This window comes from Pituophis catenifer, unplaced genomic scaffold (genome assembly GCF_029215685.1).
Source record: "Pituophis catenifer annectens isolate HBS135680 unplaced genomic scaffold, rPitCat1.0.hap2 SCAF_1, whole genome shotgun sequence".
In the NCBI taxonomy this organism is placed as follows: Eukaryota; Metazoa; Chordata; class Lepidosauria; order Squamata; family Colubridae; genus Pituophis; species Pituophis catenifer.
In genome coordinates, this window is record NW_027256881.1 from 177,551,172 (window position 1) to 177,566,251 (window position 15,080).

The 15,080-nt window shown below is 39.7% G+C and overlaps 2 protein-coding genes and 2 non-coding genes across 5 annotated transcripts in view; 1 reads left to right on the forward strand and 3 right to left on the reverse strand.

The window, feature by feature from the left end:
• Positions 1-2,279: 2,279 nt before the first annotated feature.
• Positions 2,280-10,115, reverse strand: EEF1B2 (eukaryotic translation elongation factor 1 beta 2). The gene is made up of 6 exons (XM_070933216.1): positions 9,939-10,115; positions 8,711-8,833; positions 7,123-7,246; positions 4,620-4,686; positions 3,702-3,827; positions 2,280-2,473 (listed from the first exon to the last, which is right to left on the reverse strand). The coding sequence occupies exons 1-6, from the start codon at positions 10,016-10,018 to the stop codon at positions 2,319-2,321; spliced, it is 675 nt and encodes a 224-aa protein (XP_070789317.1). The 5' UTR covers positions 10,019-10,115; the 3' UTR covers positions 2,280-2,318.
• On the reverse strand, positions 4,131-4,264 carry LOC139309146 (small nucleolar RNA SNORA41). Its single transcript, XR_011599804.1, has one exon. It is a non-coding gene; the product is annotated as a small nucleolar RNA SNORA41 (small nucleolar RNA).
• Positions 4,755-4,830, reverse strand: LOC139309211 (small nucleolar RNA SNORD51). The gene has a single exon (XR_011599856.1). It is a non-coding gene; the product is annotated as a small nucleolar RNA SNORD51 (small nucleolar RNA).
• A 121-nt stretch (positions 10,116-10,236) lies between the features above and the next one.
• The window catches only part of NDUFS1 (NADH:ubiquinone oxidoreductase core subunit S1), a 46,034-nt gene continuing 41,190 nt past the window's right edge, over positions 10,237-15,080 (forward strand). For both annotated transcript variants that reach the window (XM_070933218.1, XM_070933217.1), the window contains exon 1: positions 10,237-10,379. The gene's annotated coding sequence lies outside the window, so the exon portion shown is untranslated. The remainder of the gene's footprint in view (positions 10,380-15,080) is intronic.

The window sequence follows — 15,080 nt, forward strand, 5'->3', positions numbered from 1 at the left end:
CCTGCCATTCGCTCTCCCCTCCCAGTCACTCCTTGCCTAGCCTGAGAAGGTAAGGGCGACGGTGGGAGATGGAGAAGCAGTCAGGGCTGATTTTCCAGCGCCTCACTCTTGCTGGAGCTTCTTCTGGCCCTTGTTGGTGTTGGGTGTGCCTGTTGCTTGGAGAGATACGCAGTCTGCTCTCTACCCGCAGACACTGGCTTGCAGCACCACTCCGCTAGAGGAGTAAAGCTCAGGGGAGTGGGAAAAGCGGGCTAACCCCGGAGAGCGGGGGAAGAAAGAGAAGGGGAGAGACACACATAGGCAGAGAGAGAGAGAAGTGGGAGAGACAGAGGCATAGAGAGGGAGAGAGATACAGAGAGAGGGGGGACAGACAGAGATAGAGACATAGAGAAGGGGGATAGAGATACAGATGGGAAGAGAGGGAGGGACAGAGAGGGCGAGTGGGGAGAGGGTGGGGAGAGGGAGAGAGATGTCAAAAGGGTTTTGTGGTTCCCAGTGTTTTTTAATGGCTGGGTAAGCGTGACTAGAGGGGTGGTCATGTGACTGGGTGGGAGTGACATCAAGCTTGCCACACCAGGTTTTGTGGCTCCCCGTATATTCTTTTCTGTGGGAAACAGGTCCAAATGGCTCTTTTGAGTGTTTAAGGTTGCAGACCCCGGCCCTGGGGGCTTGCACACAAATCCAGGCAGCCAGTATCAGCAGGAAAGATATAGAAAGCTCTATAAGTTGCCATCACCTAGCACTTATCTGGAGCTTTGTTGCCCACATTTTCTAGCTCTAGCTTTCCTTGAACTCAGTAGTACAATATTATTTGCTCTGTGTTTACTTTATGCTAAATGAAGGGAACATAGATTACTAGTAGAATGTCTGGGTTTTGAGTCTTTTTCAAAAGAGAGAAAAGTCCTTTCCAGTCAGTTGCATCCTCTAGAGACTAAGACATCCAGGCAGAAAGTATTCAATTCCAGTCAGTCCATTAAATTGCTTTTAAAACTGTTTTAGAATATTTTGCCTATGCCCAACTTTACCCCAAAAGAATAAGAAATATGGATTTCTCCTTCACTACAAGATTCATCTGCAGTGGAGATTTTCTGCATTGGGGAAGGGGGGCAAGAGAGAGAGAAGTTGCTCAGGAGTGAGGCCCACACAAGGACCAAATTCAAATCAATCCTTGCCTGTCTGGATGCCAACATTTACATCTTAAAAGTAAAGTACATTAACAGAACAAAGAAGTAATCTTGAGTCATATTTGCATCCTTGCTCAGAAAACAATCTTTTTTGCACTTTCAGTGCCAAAGGGATAGACTGAAGTAATGCAGTAAACAGATCTCAAAGCAATACTTTCAAACATACCTTTGCACCAAAGCATACCACAAACTGCTTCAGCAAGATCCAAAAGAGCATACAACCCTAAGATTAGGAAGCCAACTAGTAAAGCATTTTAAAAAAACCCTCAAAGGTTCCATGGACAGACACATAAATGGATGCAATGCTCAAAAGACAAAGATGAAAAAGCACCATTATAAAAGCAGAAGCAGCCAACCAACCAGCCTTCCATCAGTTTTTCAAATGCATTCCAAGTCAAAAACTCTAAAGGTACCTATCAACAGAATAGAAGACGATAACTACACTTATGATAGCTTGTGGGGCTGAGGTGTTCATGTGTCCTGTGTCCTGATAATTATTGAGCTTTCAGAATCATGATGAAGATGACAACACATTTACTACATAAAGGCATTTGAGATCTCATGTGATCCAAGATCACTCAATGAAGGCATTTGACATTTTTAGCAAGTCAGATAGACCAATCTTATACTACTAAGGGCATCTTTTGGGCATCTTATCCAACCTTTATCTATGAACTAAAAGTATTTTTGCCTTGATTAATCTGATGATCCATTTGTTTACGTGTATGGTGGGTTTAAGTGAATTCTCCTTAGATAGTTTATACACACCATTAAATTTGAGGAGAGTCTTATAAAATAAGCCATCCTCTGGTTTACCCATCTAACTTTTTAAACTCCTCCATTTCAGTGCTTTCAATGTCAGAGCAACCCACTATATCAGGTAAAGAACTATTTAATTAATTAGAGGGGATTTGGTTCACCAGTGTAAAATCACAACTTGGAATTCCTCCCAAGATAAGAGGGGGTCTATAGTAGAACCACCTTCTATCTCTGAAGCGAAGAATTCAAATTACAGTATTTCCTTTTAGCCTACAAACGTCAATTGAAAACTCCATTTTTAAAAAGTCAAATAGCTGAAGACAATAAATCACAACATTTCTGCTGCAATATTTTTATTCCAGAAGCTACCACAACTTAAATTTTGTTGAACGCTGCCACATCCATTGATTGTACATAATCTTCGAATGCAGTGATCTTCTCTTCCAACATATCAGTTCCAACTTTATCATCTTCAACTACACACTGAATTTGAAGTTTCTTTATTCCATAACCAACTGGAACTAGTTTGGCTAGAAAGATAATAAAAAAACTGTTAAAACGGATAATCTACTCTATATGTTTATCCCCTATAATAGCTATTCAGTGTGGATAATGTGTAGAAGCAAGCATTTAGGAACTTGAATTACAGCTCCCCTCATATAGGGACTCCCTCTCAAGTATAGCAACCAAGAAGTGAATTTAAAAGGGGGAAAATTAGATAGTCCCTGCCATTCATTTTATAGGAGGATTCTAGTAGCACTCTATTTAGTTATGTCTTTAATAAAATGTGTCAGTCTGGACAAGTGACACCAAACTGATTTATGGCAATACTTTATTGCTATAAATGATGAATGTTGCAGAGACATAACCTTTGTCCCACAACATTCATCATTTAAGTTTCATATGCTGTAGTAAACCTAGGTAATTTTCCTTATTGGAACCTTTCAATAAACGTAAGTGCATTGAAGACTATCATATGCAGGAGCAGCAATAAGTAATAAACCCAGTTTAAGGTAATGTGCTAATGACATTGTTGTTTGCAAGAAGGTAAGAAAGTTTGGTAAATTTAAAAGCTGTTTCCATGTCAGTGGATATATATGTTGTGCAAAAACAACGGAGTGATGAAGAAAATGTTAGTCCACATACATCCGCCTATCAGGTGCAAAGAGAACTTTTACTTAAGAGGTTCTATAGGGAAAAATAATTCACCTCTATATGCATCTCAAGACTCTCAAATAGAGGATGTGATAAGGTACTGTAAATTACAGGGGCCATAATAATTCAATGACCTAGTCTAGGAGCCCTGGTGGCGCAGTGGTTAGAATGCAATATTGCAGGCAAACTTTCCCCACAGCCTGAGTTCGATTTTGACAAGACTCAAGGACTTCCATCCTTCTGAGGTCAATAAAATGAAGACCCAGATTGTTAGGGGCAATATGCAAATAATGCTGACATTATAAACCACCCAGTGAGTGCTGTGAAGCACTATGGGTGGTATATAAGTCTAAATACTATTAGTCCACAACACGGCCAAAATTCCATTTTGGGGTACTCAGTAAGGAATTTGACTGGCCCTACTACACTAGTTGGAAATTTTCAACAAAAAGCCCATGATTTTGGGAAATGGAAACAATAAACTCTATGAACTTTGGGGAACATGATTTAAGAAGCAATTCAACTATACATAGATTTTATGCACGTGAAGTGTACTCTAAAAGTAGTAAGTCATAATTTTTCTATCTCCAACCAGTTACTTACAAGATCCCCACACTAAGCCATCAGCCTGAATGCTTCGGACACACTCCTCCAATTTGGACATATCTGTCTCATCGTCCCAAGGTTTTACATCTAATAAAAGGGATGACTTGGCAACCAGTGCTGGTTCTAGAGAAACCAAAGAATAACTCAATAAAAGCAGGTTGTTTTACATAATTTCAAGAAGTTATAGCAATTGCCAAAGTAGTGCAAGATTGGAAGATGTGGAGAGACCTGGTCCAGAGAATTGCCAAGAGTCAGACATGACTGAATGGATAACATCATCATAGCACTCTATTGTAACAAATTTCCTCACAAATGTTGTTTCTACTTAGAAAAAAGCTAAAAGTATCACACACTAAATGTTTAAAACTTGTAAACTGCAAAATAAGATTAAATTTAATCAGCATAGGAGAAGAATACAAGATATGATATTGTTTGTTACACCAAAACTCTCTTCTCCTGGTTGGGAAAGGAGCATTCTGCAAGCGTAACAGCTATTTTCCCACAGTCGGAATACTGCAACTGCTACAGTACAGAACAGTTTCAGGCCAGTACCTGTGGAATCACATATTTGCTATGAAATCAGTATTTCACCATTGACAGAAAAACACATAATTTAAGCAGGATGTTATACTACTTCTAGTCCTGTGAATTTATCTTCACCTGTATTCAGACATTTGAACTGTAATGACACTTTAAATCAAAGTATTGCTTTGATTTAAAGTGTCATTACAGTTCAAATGTCTGAATACAGGTGAAGATAAAGAAATAATAAGAAATAATAAGAAATATAATAAGAAATATAATAAGAAATATATCTGTAATACTTATACGAGTGAGTTTAGACAGATTACGGTTAATCTAGGAAATAATTCAGACTGAGTAAATTTAAGGAGTGCTGCAGGACTAATAACTTACTTTTGGACTTCTTTGATTCATACTGAGCAAGCCGTTCCTCCCTTAACTTTTTTGCTTCTTCACTTTCCTTAAGAAATGAAAAAATGAAGTTAAATAAAATAAAGCAATTATTTCCTTATCAAGCTCAAACTCAACTGGATCTTTCAGAAAAACAAATCATCATAATTTCAGACGAAAGATGGTGATTTGGTTTTATTCATCATGTCACCAATTCAAAGCTTTGAAAAACATGAGATTTTAATTTTAAAACACCATCTACAGACGACTTTAATATGCATTACAGAATATAAGGTAAAGCTTCCCCTAAAGTGTCTGACAAAAACACAAAAGTGCTTTGTGACTGCTATCTTCTAGAACATTATTTGTTTTCCCAGTCTAGACTACTGCCCTGAGCTTTCCCAGAAGTCATCCATTCAAAATTTACTGTGATTTAAGCCTACTTGCTTTTTTCAAAGTCAGTGAAGGTTGGATAGATTGTGCTATGTACCATGGTTTTACAGAGTAAAGCATTATCGAATGATTTCTTAGGTTTATACCAAGTGTTTCCACTAAAATATAGCACACACACAAAAAAGGCTAACATTAAGATACAATAAATTCAAAAATAAGGTAAAATTAACATAATTGCAAATCTTAAATTACGACACAACCCATCAATTAAATGGCTAAATAAAAGATTGAATTATTTTGCAAAGTTCAAGGGATTATTTTTCATCGCCTGAAATCACCTATTAGGGAAAAACTGTTGCCCAATATGATCACTTGGAACCAGCTATTACCACAAATTATTGTTCAAATGCACTCATCTCTGCCACTATTTTGTAGTGAAGGAACAGCTTAGAATCTAAAATAATTCTCAACGTGAGCATTATCCTTTTATTGAGATATAAGAAACAATAGTCTCTATTCTGGATAAAACAAAATTCTAACAACTACAACGATTACTAAAGACCTAGATTTATCAGGTAACCCCAAAAGACACGATGGTCAAATTGCATTGAAGGCCACAGAAAGTTCCAAAAAAATAAAACCACATTCCAACTTTCCCTTTTCATTCACTAAACAAATTTTAATTTCACATCCTTGTTTAAATCCCAAATGATATTGGTTTAAACACTCAAGTATATCTGAGATACAACTGCAAAGTTACCTTCTTGGTTGTATTGGACCAAAGTATACAGTATTTATATTTAGCATATAATTAATTTTTTTTAATGACCATAAAACAATAACCGAGAGGCTGGACCTCTCAGGACCCAGCCTGGACTGAGAGGGTTTTTAGATTTTGGGGGTTTTAATATAAATTTTATACGTACATTATGTATTTTATAATTTTAACTGGTTTTTTATTGTTGTGAGCCGCCCTGAGTCCTTGGATATAGAGTGGCATATAAATTTTATTAATAAATTAATAATAAATAAATAACAGGGCCAGTTCAATGTTTAGTGTTAGGAATGATTAAAAAACTAGCAACACTAACTTCTTTCCAAATCTCATATCCCTTTGCAAGATACAGGATCTGAAAAGAATCTCAATAATATAAACAGACTTGGTTCAAAACTGTAGGCCAAATTTGCCAGATAATAACCAAGTTATTAAGTCTTCTCTGCTACCCTCATCTCCAGCTCCAAGCGGACTCTGTAGTGTGTTTGTCTCTAAACTAAGTGATTTAGTTTGTCAGTTTTTAAAGAAACCATGTGTCCATTTGCTCCAGTGCTCTCACTCTCAGTTAAATGAAGGAATGACCTGGCTCTATTGGGGGTTCATGATGCTTAGAAAAAGCAAGCCTCGGTTATGTGAGATAATTTATATTGGTCATGGCTTCGATCGCAAGATGAAAAAGTTACATTTTTTCCTAAATAACTGAGATAGTTATTAGGAGCCATTTGGCTCTTGAAGTGAAACGTTTTTCCTCACACATCATCTCTGCAGAATTTCATGTTGGCAGCCAATCTAAGGCTATCAAGAGAATGATCCTTCTATAGAAGAGAGCATTTGTAACTATGTGATCCTTTGTGCTCTCTGAGCTTGTCTGTTTTCTTGCAAAGGTATCACTACACTACTAGCATCATCATTGCTAATAGGAAATAGGGTTTGCTCTCATTTAAAATGATCTTTCATGCAATAGATTTTACACACAACTGTTCCTCCTTCAGACCACCAACCAGTTGAAAAGAATTCCAAATCAACTGTGTACCTTGCTTCACACATGGGGCTGATATGAATTAGGATTAGATGTGATTGTAATGGCAAACAGAAAATAATAAGCTGGGTAACCTCTGAAGGAACACTGAAATCCTTCAACCAAGAAGCTAAATATATTCCATTACAATACTGTGATGTGCAAGCTAGCCCAATTGGGCAGTATTGTAGATAGTGTCTCACACAGTGTTTTAACTGTTTAATCTGAACTGCATTATATTCTATTACATAATTCAATTAATTTCATGCTGCTTTTTATGTAAGCGCCACACAAAATTAACAGGAAGAAGTTTGGGATACCTCATCTTCATCAGAACCAAAAAGGTCAATGTCATCGTCATCTTTGTTATCTCCACCTGTGCCTGTACTGTCTTCAACATCTGCAGGGCCATATTTTCCCAAAGCTTTCTTCACACCAGGCAGACTAGAAAACAGACAGCATTTAATTGTTGACTGTACATTCCTGTTACCTCAGTGTTGTCCAGAATAAAGCTGTAGAAGTGCAGCCTCCCTTTGCCAACCAATTAACAGCTGTCCTTAAACATATTGAAATTTCAAAGGTAAGATACTAGATGCCAACTTCATAGGCACCTGATGCCCTGCAGGCAAATTGCAATTTAAATGTTACTTATAATGTATCTCCAGCACAGGTCTGAGCATCAATAAGGGAGACTTGCTGTTACTGATTCAGCTAACAATGCCAATAAGTGTCTTCAGAGGTTTTTATTTATTACTAAATATAAAATCAGATTAAATAACATTTTCTGAAATTGGGAATTTTCTAAATCTACTTGGATAAGATTTAGATTATGTGGATTATGAAAGCTCATTTTAAAGTGTAAACACTCCATCTCTCGTATAGGTAGTCCTTGACTTGTAACCATTTGATTAACAACAGCCTCCAAGAAAGTCACTTATCTAAATTTGAAGTTACAACTGTCACCCTACTCCTGTAATTATGTGATTACAATTCAGGCATTGACAGCTAGTTTGCAATTATGTTTTTTGCTGGGTTTTGGCAAAAAATGACATTGGTTAAGTTGGATTCATACTTGCAACTAGTGATTCAATTTATGACCACTGAAAAAATAGTTGTAAAACTGAGTCATGTGATGACTTATGACTGCAACAACTTACAACAGAAATTCTGATCCCAACTAAGGACTCCCTGCAAGTTTATAATGCAATTTGTTCAATGACATTCATCAGGAAAAGTGAATTACAAATTTAAAACTACCCAGTTATACAAATACTAATATAGAGAGCTTACTTTCTTAGAAATACAGAATGGTGAATTTTATATTAATGGCTACTGTACAAAAGTGGGAAATGTTTAAGTTTCATTTTGTTCAGAGTAAAACATATTCAGGTGAGCAAGCAAGGTTCATGCAAGTTGCCGTCTTTTTCTTTGGAACTCTCCATCTTTCCAGTGCCTTCTTCCACCCAGAATCATTTTTGATAGTGAGATGGGCAACATATAGCCTATAGCCTATCCCCTATCTTCCAATGCCTTTTCTCCCTTGTCACAATCTCAGTATGATACACTCCAAGGAATCCCCATCTTCCCAACTCTTCCCTTCTCTCTCTCCCCTTAGCCACCAACATCCCTGGTCTTTTCCCATTCCTCTCCCAAACTACTTCTGCCTGGCTTAAAATAGCCCTGGTATTCTGAGTTAGACCAGAACAGTCCAACATCGACATTTTTGGAAACATGGGCCATCCTTGGCAGCTTCCTATGCAAAGAATATTTTCCATATCCCCATTGGAAAAATATCCCAAACTCTAGATTTCTGAAAAAAGAATATTTTATATTTCTTTGAGCTTCATCTGAAACACAAACTGTAGGCAGACCAGAAACAGAAATGCAAATAGCAGAAATAAGCCTCACCTTGCTTTTTGTTTCTCATAAGATTTAATGTGGTTGTACCACCGGAGGGCATGGTATAACTCAGGAGGAGGGGATGAACCAACTGCTTCAAATACAGCAACATCTGCCTGTGATGGAACATACCTGCAGGAATCATGAATTTTAATTAGCAAAGCCATCTTAACTTACCAAAGACGTATCATAATTACTATAAATTAAACACCAATAGTATGGATTCTATAGTAGCTTTGCAACTTTCACCTTTGGGAAAATTACAGAGTGGCTGAACTTGTTAACAGTTGACACTAGGTGGCTCTTCAGATGCAACTGTCTGATGGGAACTAGCAGACCTTTCCCTTTCATATCCAGTCCACTAAGGTTTGAATAGAGCAACCCTGTCCCGGGGTTAAATTGTGACCTTCAGATCTGGTTCTTTAGTAGGATGGATTGACCACAGCCATAACATATCTTCATACTGAAGTAGATGGATTTACAAGAAAAGAGGAGTGGAAAATCCTTGTCAAAAGCAATAAAGTTGCTGCTTCATTTATATCTGACATACCTAGGTGTGTGTGTGTATTAAATCTACCAATTAACCCCAAATAAAAATTGTTCCATGCCATTGGCAACTCAGGATCACAGACCAGTTTCAATTCCCCCCCCCACTTCATTCCATAATGTTTCCATAAACTGTTTTTATAATAAAAACAGTTAATTGCAAAGTTCATTTCCAACACAAGCTCATTTATAAAAATAGACCTGACAACTGCTGTAGGACCTTTTGAGCTGCAGAAGGTTTCGACTGAAATCCCCGCTGGGCGGCCTTTCGTTAGCCAACTCATTCCCCTCCTACAGCACGTTCTCCGCCAATAAAATAAGGACCACATACGGTTTCGGAACAACAAAACCAAGGTAACGTAGATAAAAAACAAAGTTGAACGTTCCATGGATGACGACGATGAGAATGATGCCGAATTCGGTATAATGCAATTACGGCCCTTGCCTTCGCTATTGCTATAAAGGAGCGTAAAAAGGAAACGCCCGCTCTTTCACTCTTATCTGATCACACGGTGGCTATTAAAGCTCCCAGCCAGGCCTCACCGCACGACCCTCCCCCAACTTTACTTGGGAAAGCATGTCGACGAAGGGCCTACAACGCCGAGAGCGAGCGGAGAAAGAAACGCTTTTCTCAAAGGTTCCCCCGCACAGCAAGACAAGACGCGAGAAAGCTGCTGACCGGGCCCCTCACCCCTCGATGTAACTTTTATCTGCCAAGAAGGAGTTCAGGAGCTGCAGGCCGGAGGCAGATTTCAGGTCCCCAAATCCCATGATGGCGCCGAAGTTGTCAGTTGCAATGGGAGAAGAAGGAAAACCTCCAGCCGGCAACCACCCGCCAGCACACCGCCGTCCCAAAGAGAACGCGTCTCTTCTCTGCGGTGCTTATATAGGCCACAACGGATCCTTCCGCACCTACTTCCTTAGAGATAATATCCTTCCGCCGCGCACGCCCCTCGTTTTTCCTCTCTGCCCTCCAGAGAAAGTCGCGCGCGTTTTCCGGCCGGTCTTTCCAGGAGGCCGGAAATTAGCGAGCATCTCGCGGAAATTGCCGACGGCGCCGCCATTATTTTACTGGAGAGAGCGTTAGAGGGGAGTTCTGTTTTGAGGTCGAGGAGCCTCCCCTGCCGCGGAGGTAAAAAGGGGAAAAAAAGGTGGCGGGCGGCTGGTCGAGCGAGAAGGCGGTCCCTTAAGGAGGGCTTCTTCCTGGCGCTGAGGAGGAGGAAGCGGGAGGGGCTTGACGGGGACGCCCTTGACCGAGGTCGACCACCTTTGTGGGCTTGCTTTGTTTTCTTTTTGCCGCCCCACCTGCTGCCAGTGGAGAACTCCGTCCTCCCTCTCACCTGCGCGAGTCTCCTCCTTCATTGGTCTGCAAACGCAACGGCCCCTTTAGGGAGTTTTCGGTGCAAACCGGGTTCCTAAGCGCGAATGAAGTGTTATCATCACGTGGCAAGAAGCGCGCAGGAACCGGAGGGTTAGAAAGGACGGAGAGGTCGCGGGGATGTGCAAGTGCAGTTCAGCTCATAGGAGCTCCGTCTGATTCCGTGTTAATTCAGCACGCGTGGTGTAGGGCAAGACCAAGAATCAGTTTAATACCTTGATTTTTTTTTTAAAAACATACATATTCAGCAATCTAGCTTTAAGGCTTCCATTGAAACCCCCCACCCCCCACCCCACCCCCGGAATGTTACCGTACTGTTTTTTAGCTCTTTGAACCAGCCCGTGCAAGAGTCACCGTGCGATCTTGGTAACGTTTGTGCATATGTTTAATTAGATTTGGGATTTAGCGTGTTCAGTATTACAATAGCAAATGTTATCCCCCTGGCTCATGAAGGCTGCAGCTTTTAAAACCAGGGTTGATTTCATTTTGCACAGCGGTTGCTGGACTGTTTACCATATGTAGCTACCTAAGATTGCAGGGTTGCCTTGTTGCCCCCGAAAGTTTGCTGCAGTCTGTTGACAACCAGGCTCAGCCCCCTTTTTCTTTCCATTAGAAATGTTTATTGGAAGTGCTTATGTGATTTGCTCAGGACTCAGATTTACCTGGGGATGTTAGGAATAATTGTCATCGAGCAACAGGTCCTATTATTTTTATTAAGTAACAATTACAAAGCCTTTCTTAACGTTTTTTCAGTAGCAGAACAGATGTATGAAAGGGGCGCCATTTAATTAAACTGCATCTAATGCTGTTTGAATTGAAACCAGAGATATTGCTTATGTTAATAAACATAACACGTTTAAAGTTCCTTGTATTTTATAAAAGTTGCAAACAAAATCAATTGCTGTAAATACTCAGTTCCACCCACTTGTTAAAAATCTGGATGCCTTCTCTTGCTCACAAATTCCTGATTCTTAAAATGTATTCATAGGATATGGTTGTAGACGAAAAATATATCTCTGAATAGAAATTTGGATTTAAGATTTTTGACTTAGTTTCAGAACAGCTGAAGATTTCAAACCATCAAATCTATATAAAAGGTTGAGCTGAAATCTATAAATTGATTGTGATCTAGAGGATATCACTATGAAAGTGTTAGCTATTCTTCATGGGACAATCTTAAAATCATTGTTTGGCTTGTAGTTTATTTTAACTACATATGCTCACACAATGCCTTGCTATTATTAAAAAGACACTTGTGATGTGTAAAGTACAGTGGAAAACAGATTAACAGAGTTGGAAGGGACCTTGTAAATCATCTAATCCAACCCCCTGCCCAAGCAGGAGACCCTACACCTGTGATGGTGAACCTATGGCACAGGTGGCACGCGGAGCCATATCTGAGGGCACATGAGCGTTGCCCTAGCTCAGCTCCAGTACACGTGCCCGCCGGCCAGCTGATTTTTGGGCCTTCCGGACCGACCGGAAGTCAGGAAATGGGCTGTTTCCGGCCTACGGAGGGCATCCAGGGGGGTTGAGGAAGGCTGTTTTTGCCCTCCCCAGGCTCCTAGAAAGTCTCTGGAGCCTGGGGAGAGTGAAAAATGGGCCCACTGTGCCATCACGTGCCAAAAGTGGGGAGAGTGTGGGGGGAGCATGTGCGTGGGAGGGCAGGGCACGGATGGGCATTGAATTATGGGGGTGGGCACACACGCACGATCCCCCCGCTCTCCCTCCGCTTTTGGCACACAACAGCAAAAAGGTTAGCCATCACTGCCCTACACCATTTCTGACAAATGGCAGTCCAATCTCTTTCTGAAAGCCTCTAGTGATGAAGCTCCCACAACTTCCAAAGGCAAGCTGTTCCATTGGTTGATTGTTCTTACTGTCAGAAAATTCCTTTTTATTTCCAGGTTGAATCTCTCCTTGATCAGTTTCCATCCATTATTCCTTGTCTGGCCTTCAGGTGCTTTGGAAAATAGTTTGACCCCTTCCTCTCTGTGGCAGCCCCTCAAATATTGGAACAGTGCTATCATGTCTTCCCGGTCCTTTTCTTCACTAGACTAGCCATGTCCAGTTCCTGTAACTGTTCTTCATATGTTTTAGTCTCCAGTCCCCTAATCATCCTGGTTGCTCTTCTCTGCACTTTTTCTTAGCGTCTCAATATCTTTTTTATAGTGTGGTGACCAAAACTGGATGCAGTACTTTAGGTGTGGTCTTACTAAGGCTTTATTGTTAGTACTTTATAAGTTAGTACTTCACTTGATCTTGATTGTATCCCTCTGTTAATGCAATTTAGGATTTCATTGGCTTTTTTGGCTGTCACTGCACACTGCTGGCTCATATTTAGCTGGTTGTCCACTAAGACTCCAAGATCCCTCTCACAGTTACTGCTATTAAGCCTGGTTTCACCCAGTCGATATGTACTTTTGGTTTTTCTTGCCTAAGTGTAGAACTTTACTTTTGTCTATATTGAATTTCATTTTGTTAAATAGGGCCCAGTGTTCAAGCCTGTCAAAATCCATGTGGATCTTGAGCCTATCTTCTAGGGTATTAGCTATTCCCGCCAGTTTAATATCATCTGCAAATTTGGTAAGTTCCCCTTCTATTCCCTCATCTAAGTCATTTATGACAGGGGTCTCCAACCTTGGCAACTTTAAGACTTGTGGACTTCAACTCCCAGAGTTCCTCAGCCAGCAAAGCTTCTGAGAATTGAAGTCCACAAGTCTTAAAGTTGCCAAGGTTGGAGACCCGTGGTTTATGAAGATATTGAAGAGTACTGGGCCTAAGACGGAACCTTGTGGTACCCACTGCTTCCTTCCTTCCATGTAGACTTAGACCCATTAAGGACTACTTGTTGAGTATGGTTTGTCAGCCAGTTGCGAATCCATCTGGTGCTGATGCTATCTATCCCACTTTTTTCCAGTTTTAAGAAGAAGTAGGTTGTGGTCTACTTTGTTGAATGCCTTGCTGAAGTCTAAGTATATTACGTCCGCAGTATTTGCTGGTCTACTAATCTAGTCAGTATGTTGAAGAAGGAAATAAGATTGGTTTGGCATGATCTGTTTTTAACAAACCCATGCTGACTGCTAATTATTACTTTTCTTGTTTCTAGGGTGTTGGCAGATTTTTTTTATTATCTTTTCCAGTATCTTTCCGGGTATTGATGTTAGGCTGATTGGTCTGTAGTTTCCTGGGTCTGTTTTTTCCCTTTTTTGAAGATGGGAACCACAACAGCTCTTTTCCAGTCCTCTGGTAGTTCCCTGATGCTCCAGGATTTTTGAAAGATGTGGTGCAGTGGTTGTGAGATGACATCTGCCAGCTTCTTTAGAACTCTGGGATGTAATCCATCAGGTCCTGGTGATTTGTATTCATCAAGATCAGACAGGTGTTCTCTTACTATTTTTTTGCTTACTTTAACTTTTATTTCTAGTCTGTCTTTTACAGTTACGTTTTTGGTAGGTTGGGCTATAATTTCTTTTTGCTTGAAGACTGATGTAAAGAATGAGTTAAGCAGCTATGCTTTCTCTCTCTTGCCTGTTACTTCCTTGCCATCTTCTTGTTTCCTTGATTTTTTTCTTGTTGGAAGAAACTTTTTTTTTATTATCTTTGACTTTCGTTGCAAGTCTTTGTTCATTCTAAGCCTTTGCAGATTCTGGCTATCTGCTAATATTCTGCCTTAGTTGCGTGTCCCTCTTTCCATTTTTTGTACTTGTCCTTTTTGTCTTTCAATTTGTCAGAGAGATCTTTGTGCAGCCATGCTGGTTTCTTCTTGGATTTCTTATTTTTCTTTCTCAGTGGTATTGTGCTGGTCTGGACTTTTATGATCATACTTTTCAGAGTTTCCCAAGATTCTTGTTTTTCCCTTTAGGATTTTCATCCAAAGAATATTTCCTAAGTTCTCTCTGAGTTTATTAAAATCAGTTTTTTTAAAAAAAATCTAAGACTTTGATATCATTATGTTCTATTGCTTGTGTTTGTGTTATGTTGAATTCTAGTATGACATGGTAACTTTCACCCAAGGTTCCTGCAGTTTCAACTCTCTCTATCACTTCTTCTCTGTTTGTAAGAATTAAGTCCAGTATGGCTGTCCCTCTAGAGGCGTTCCCTCCTCTACCTTTTGGACAAAAAGTTGTCAGCTAGGTTGGTTAGGAACCTATTTGATTTCTTACTTGGTGCAGAATTAGTTTTCCAATTGATATCAGGGTAATTTAAGTCCCCCATTACTATTGTAGTGTGTTTCCTACATGTGTGTGTTGGTTGGCAAAAAGGACATCTATTTTTTCTGCTTGATTGGCCTATAGTATACATCTATGGCCATGTCATTCTTTTTTTCTTTTATATTTATTTATTTATTTATTTATTTATTTATTTATTTTTCATATTTGTATACCGCCCTACTCCCGAAGGACTCAGGGCGGTGAACAGCCATAATAAATACAAATACATATAGAAGTTAAA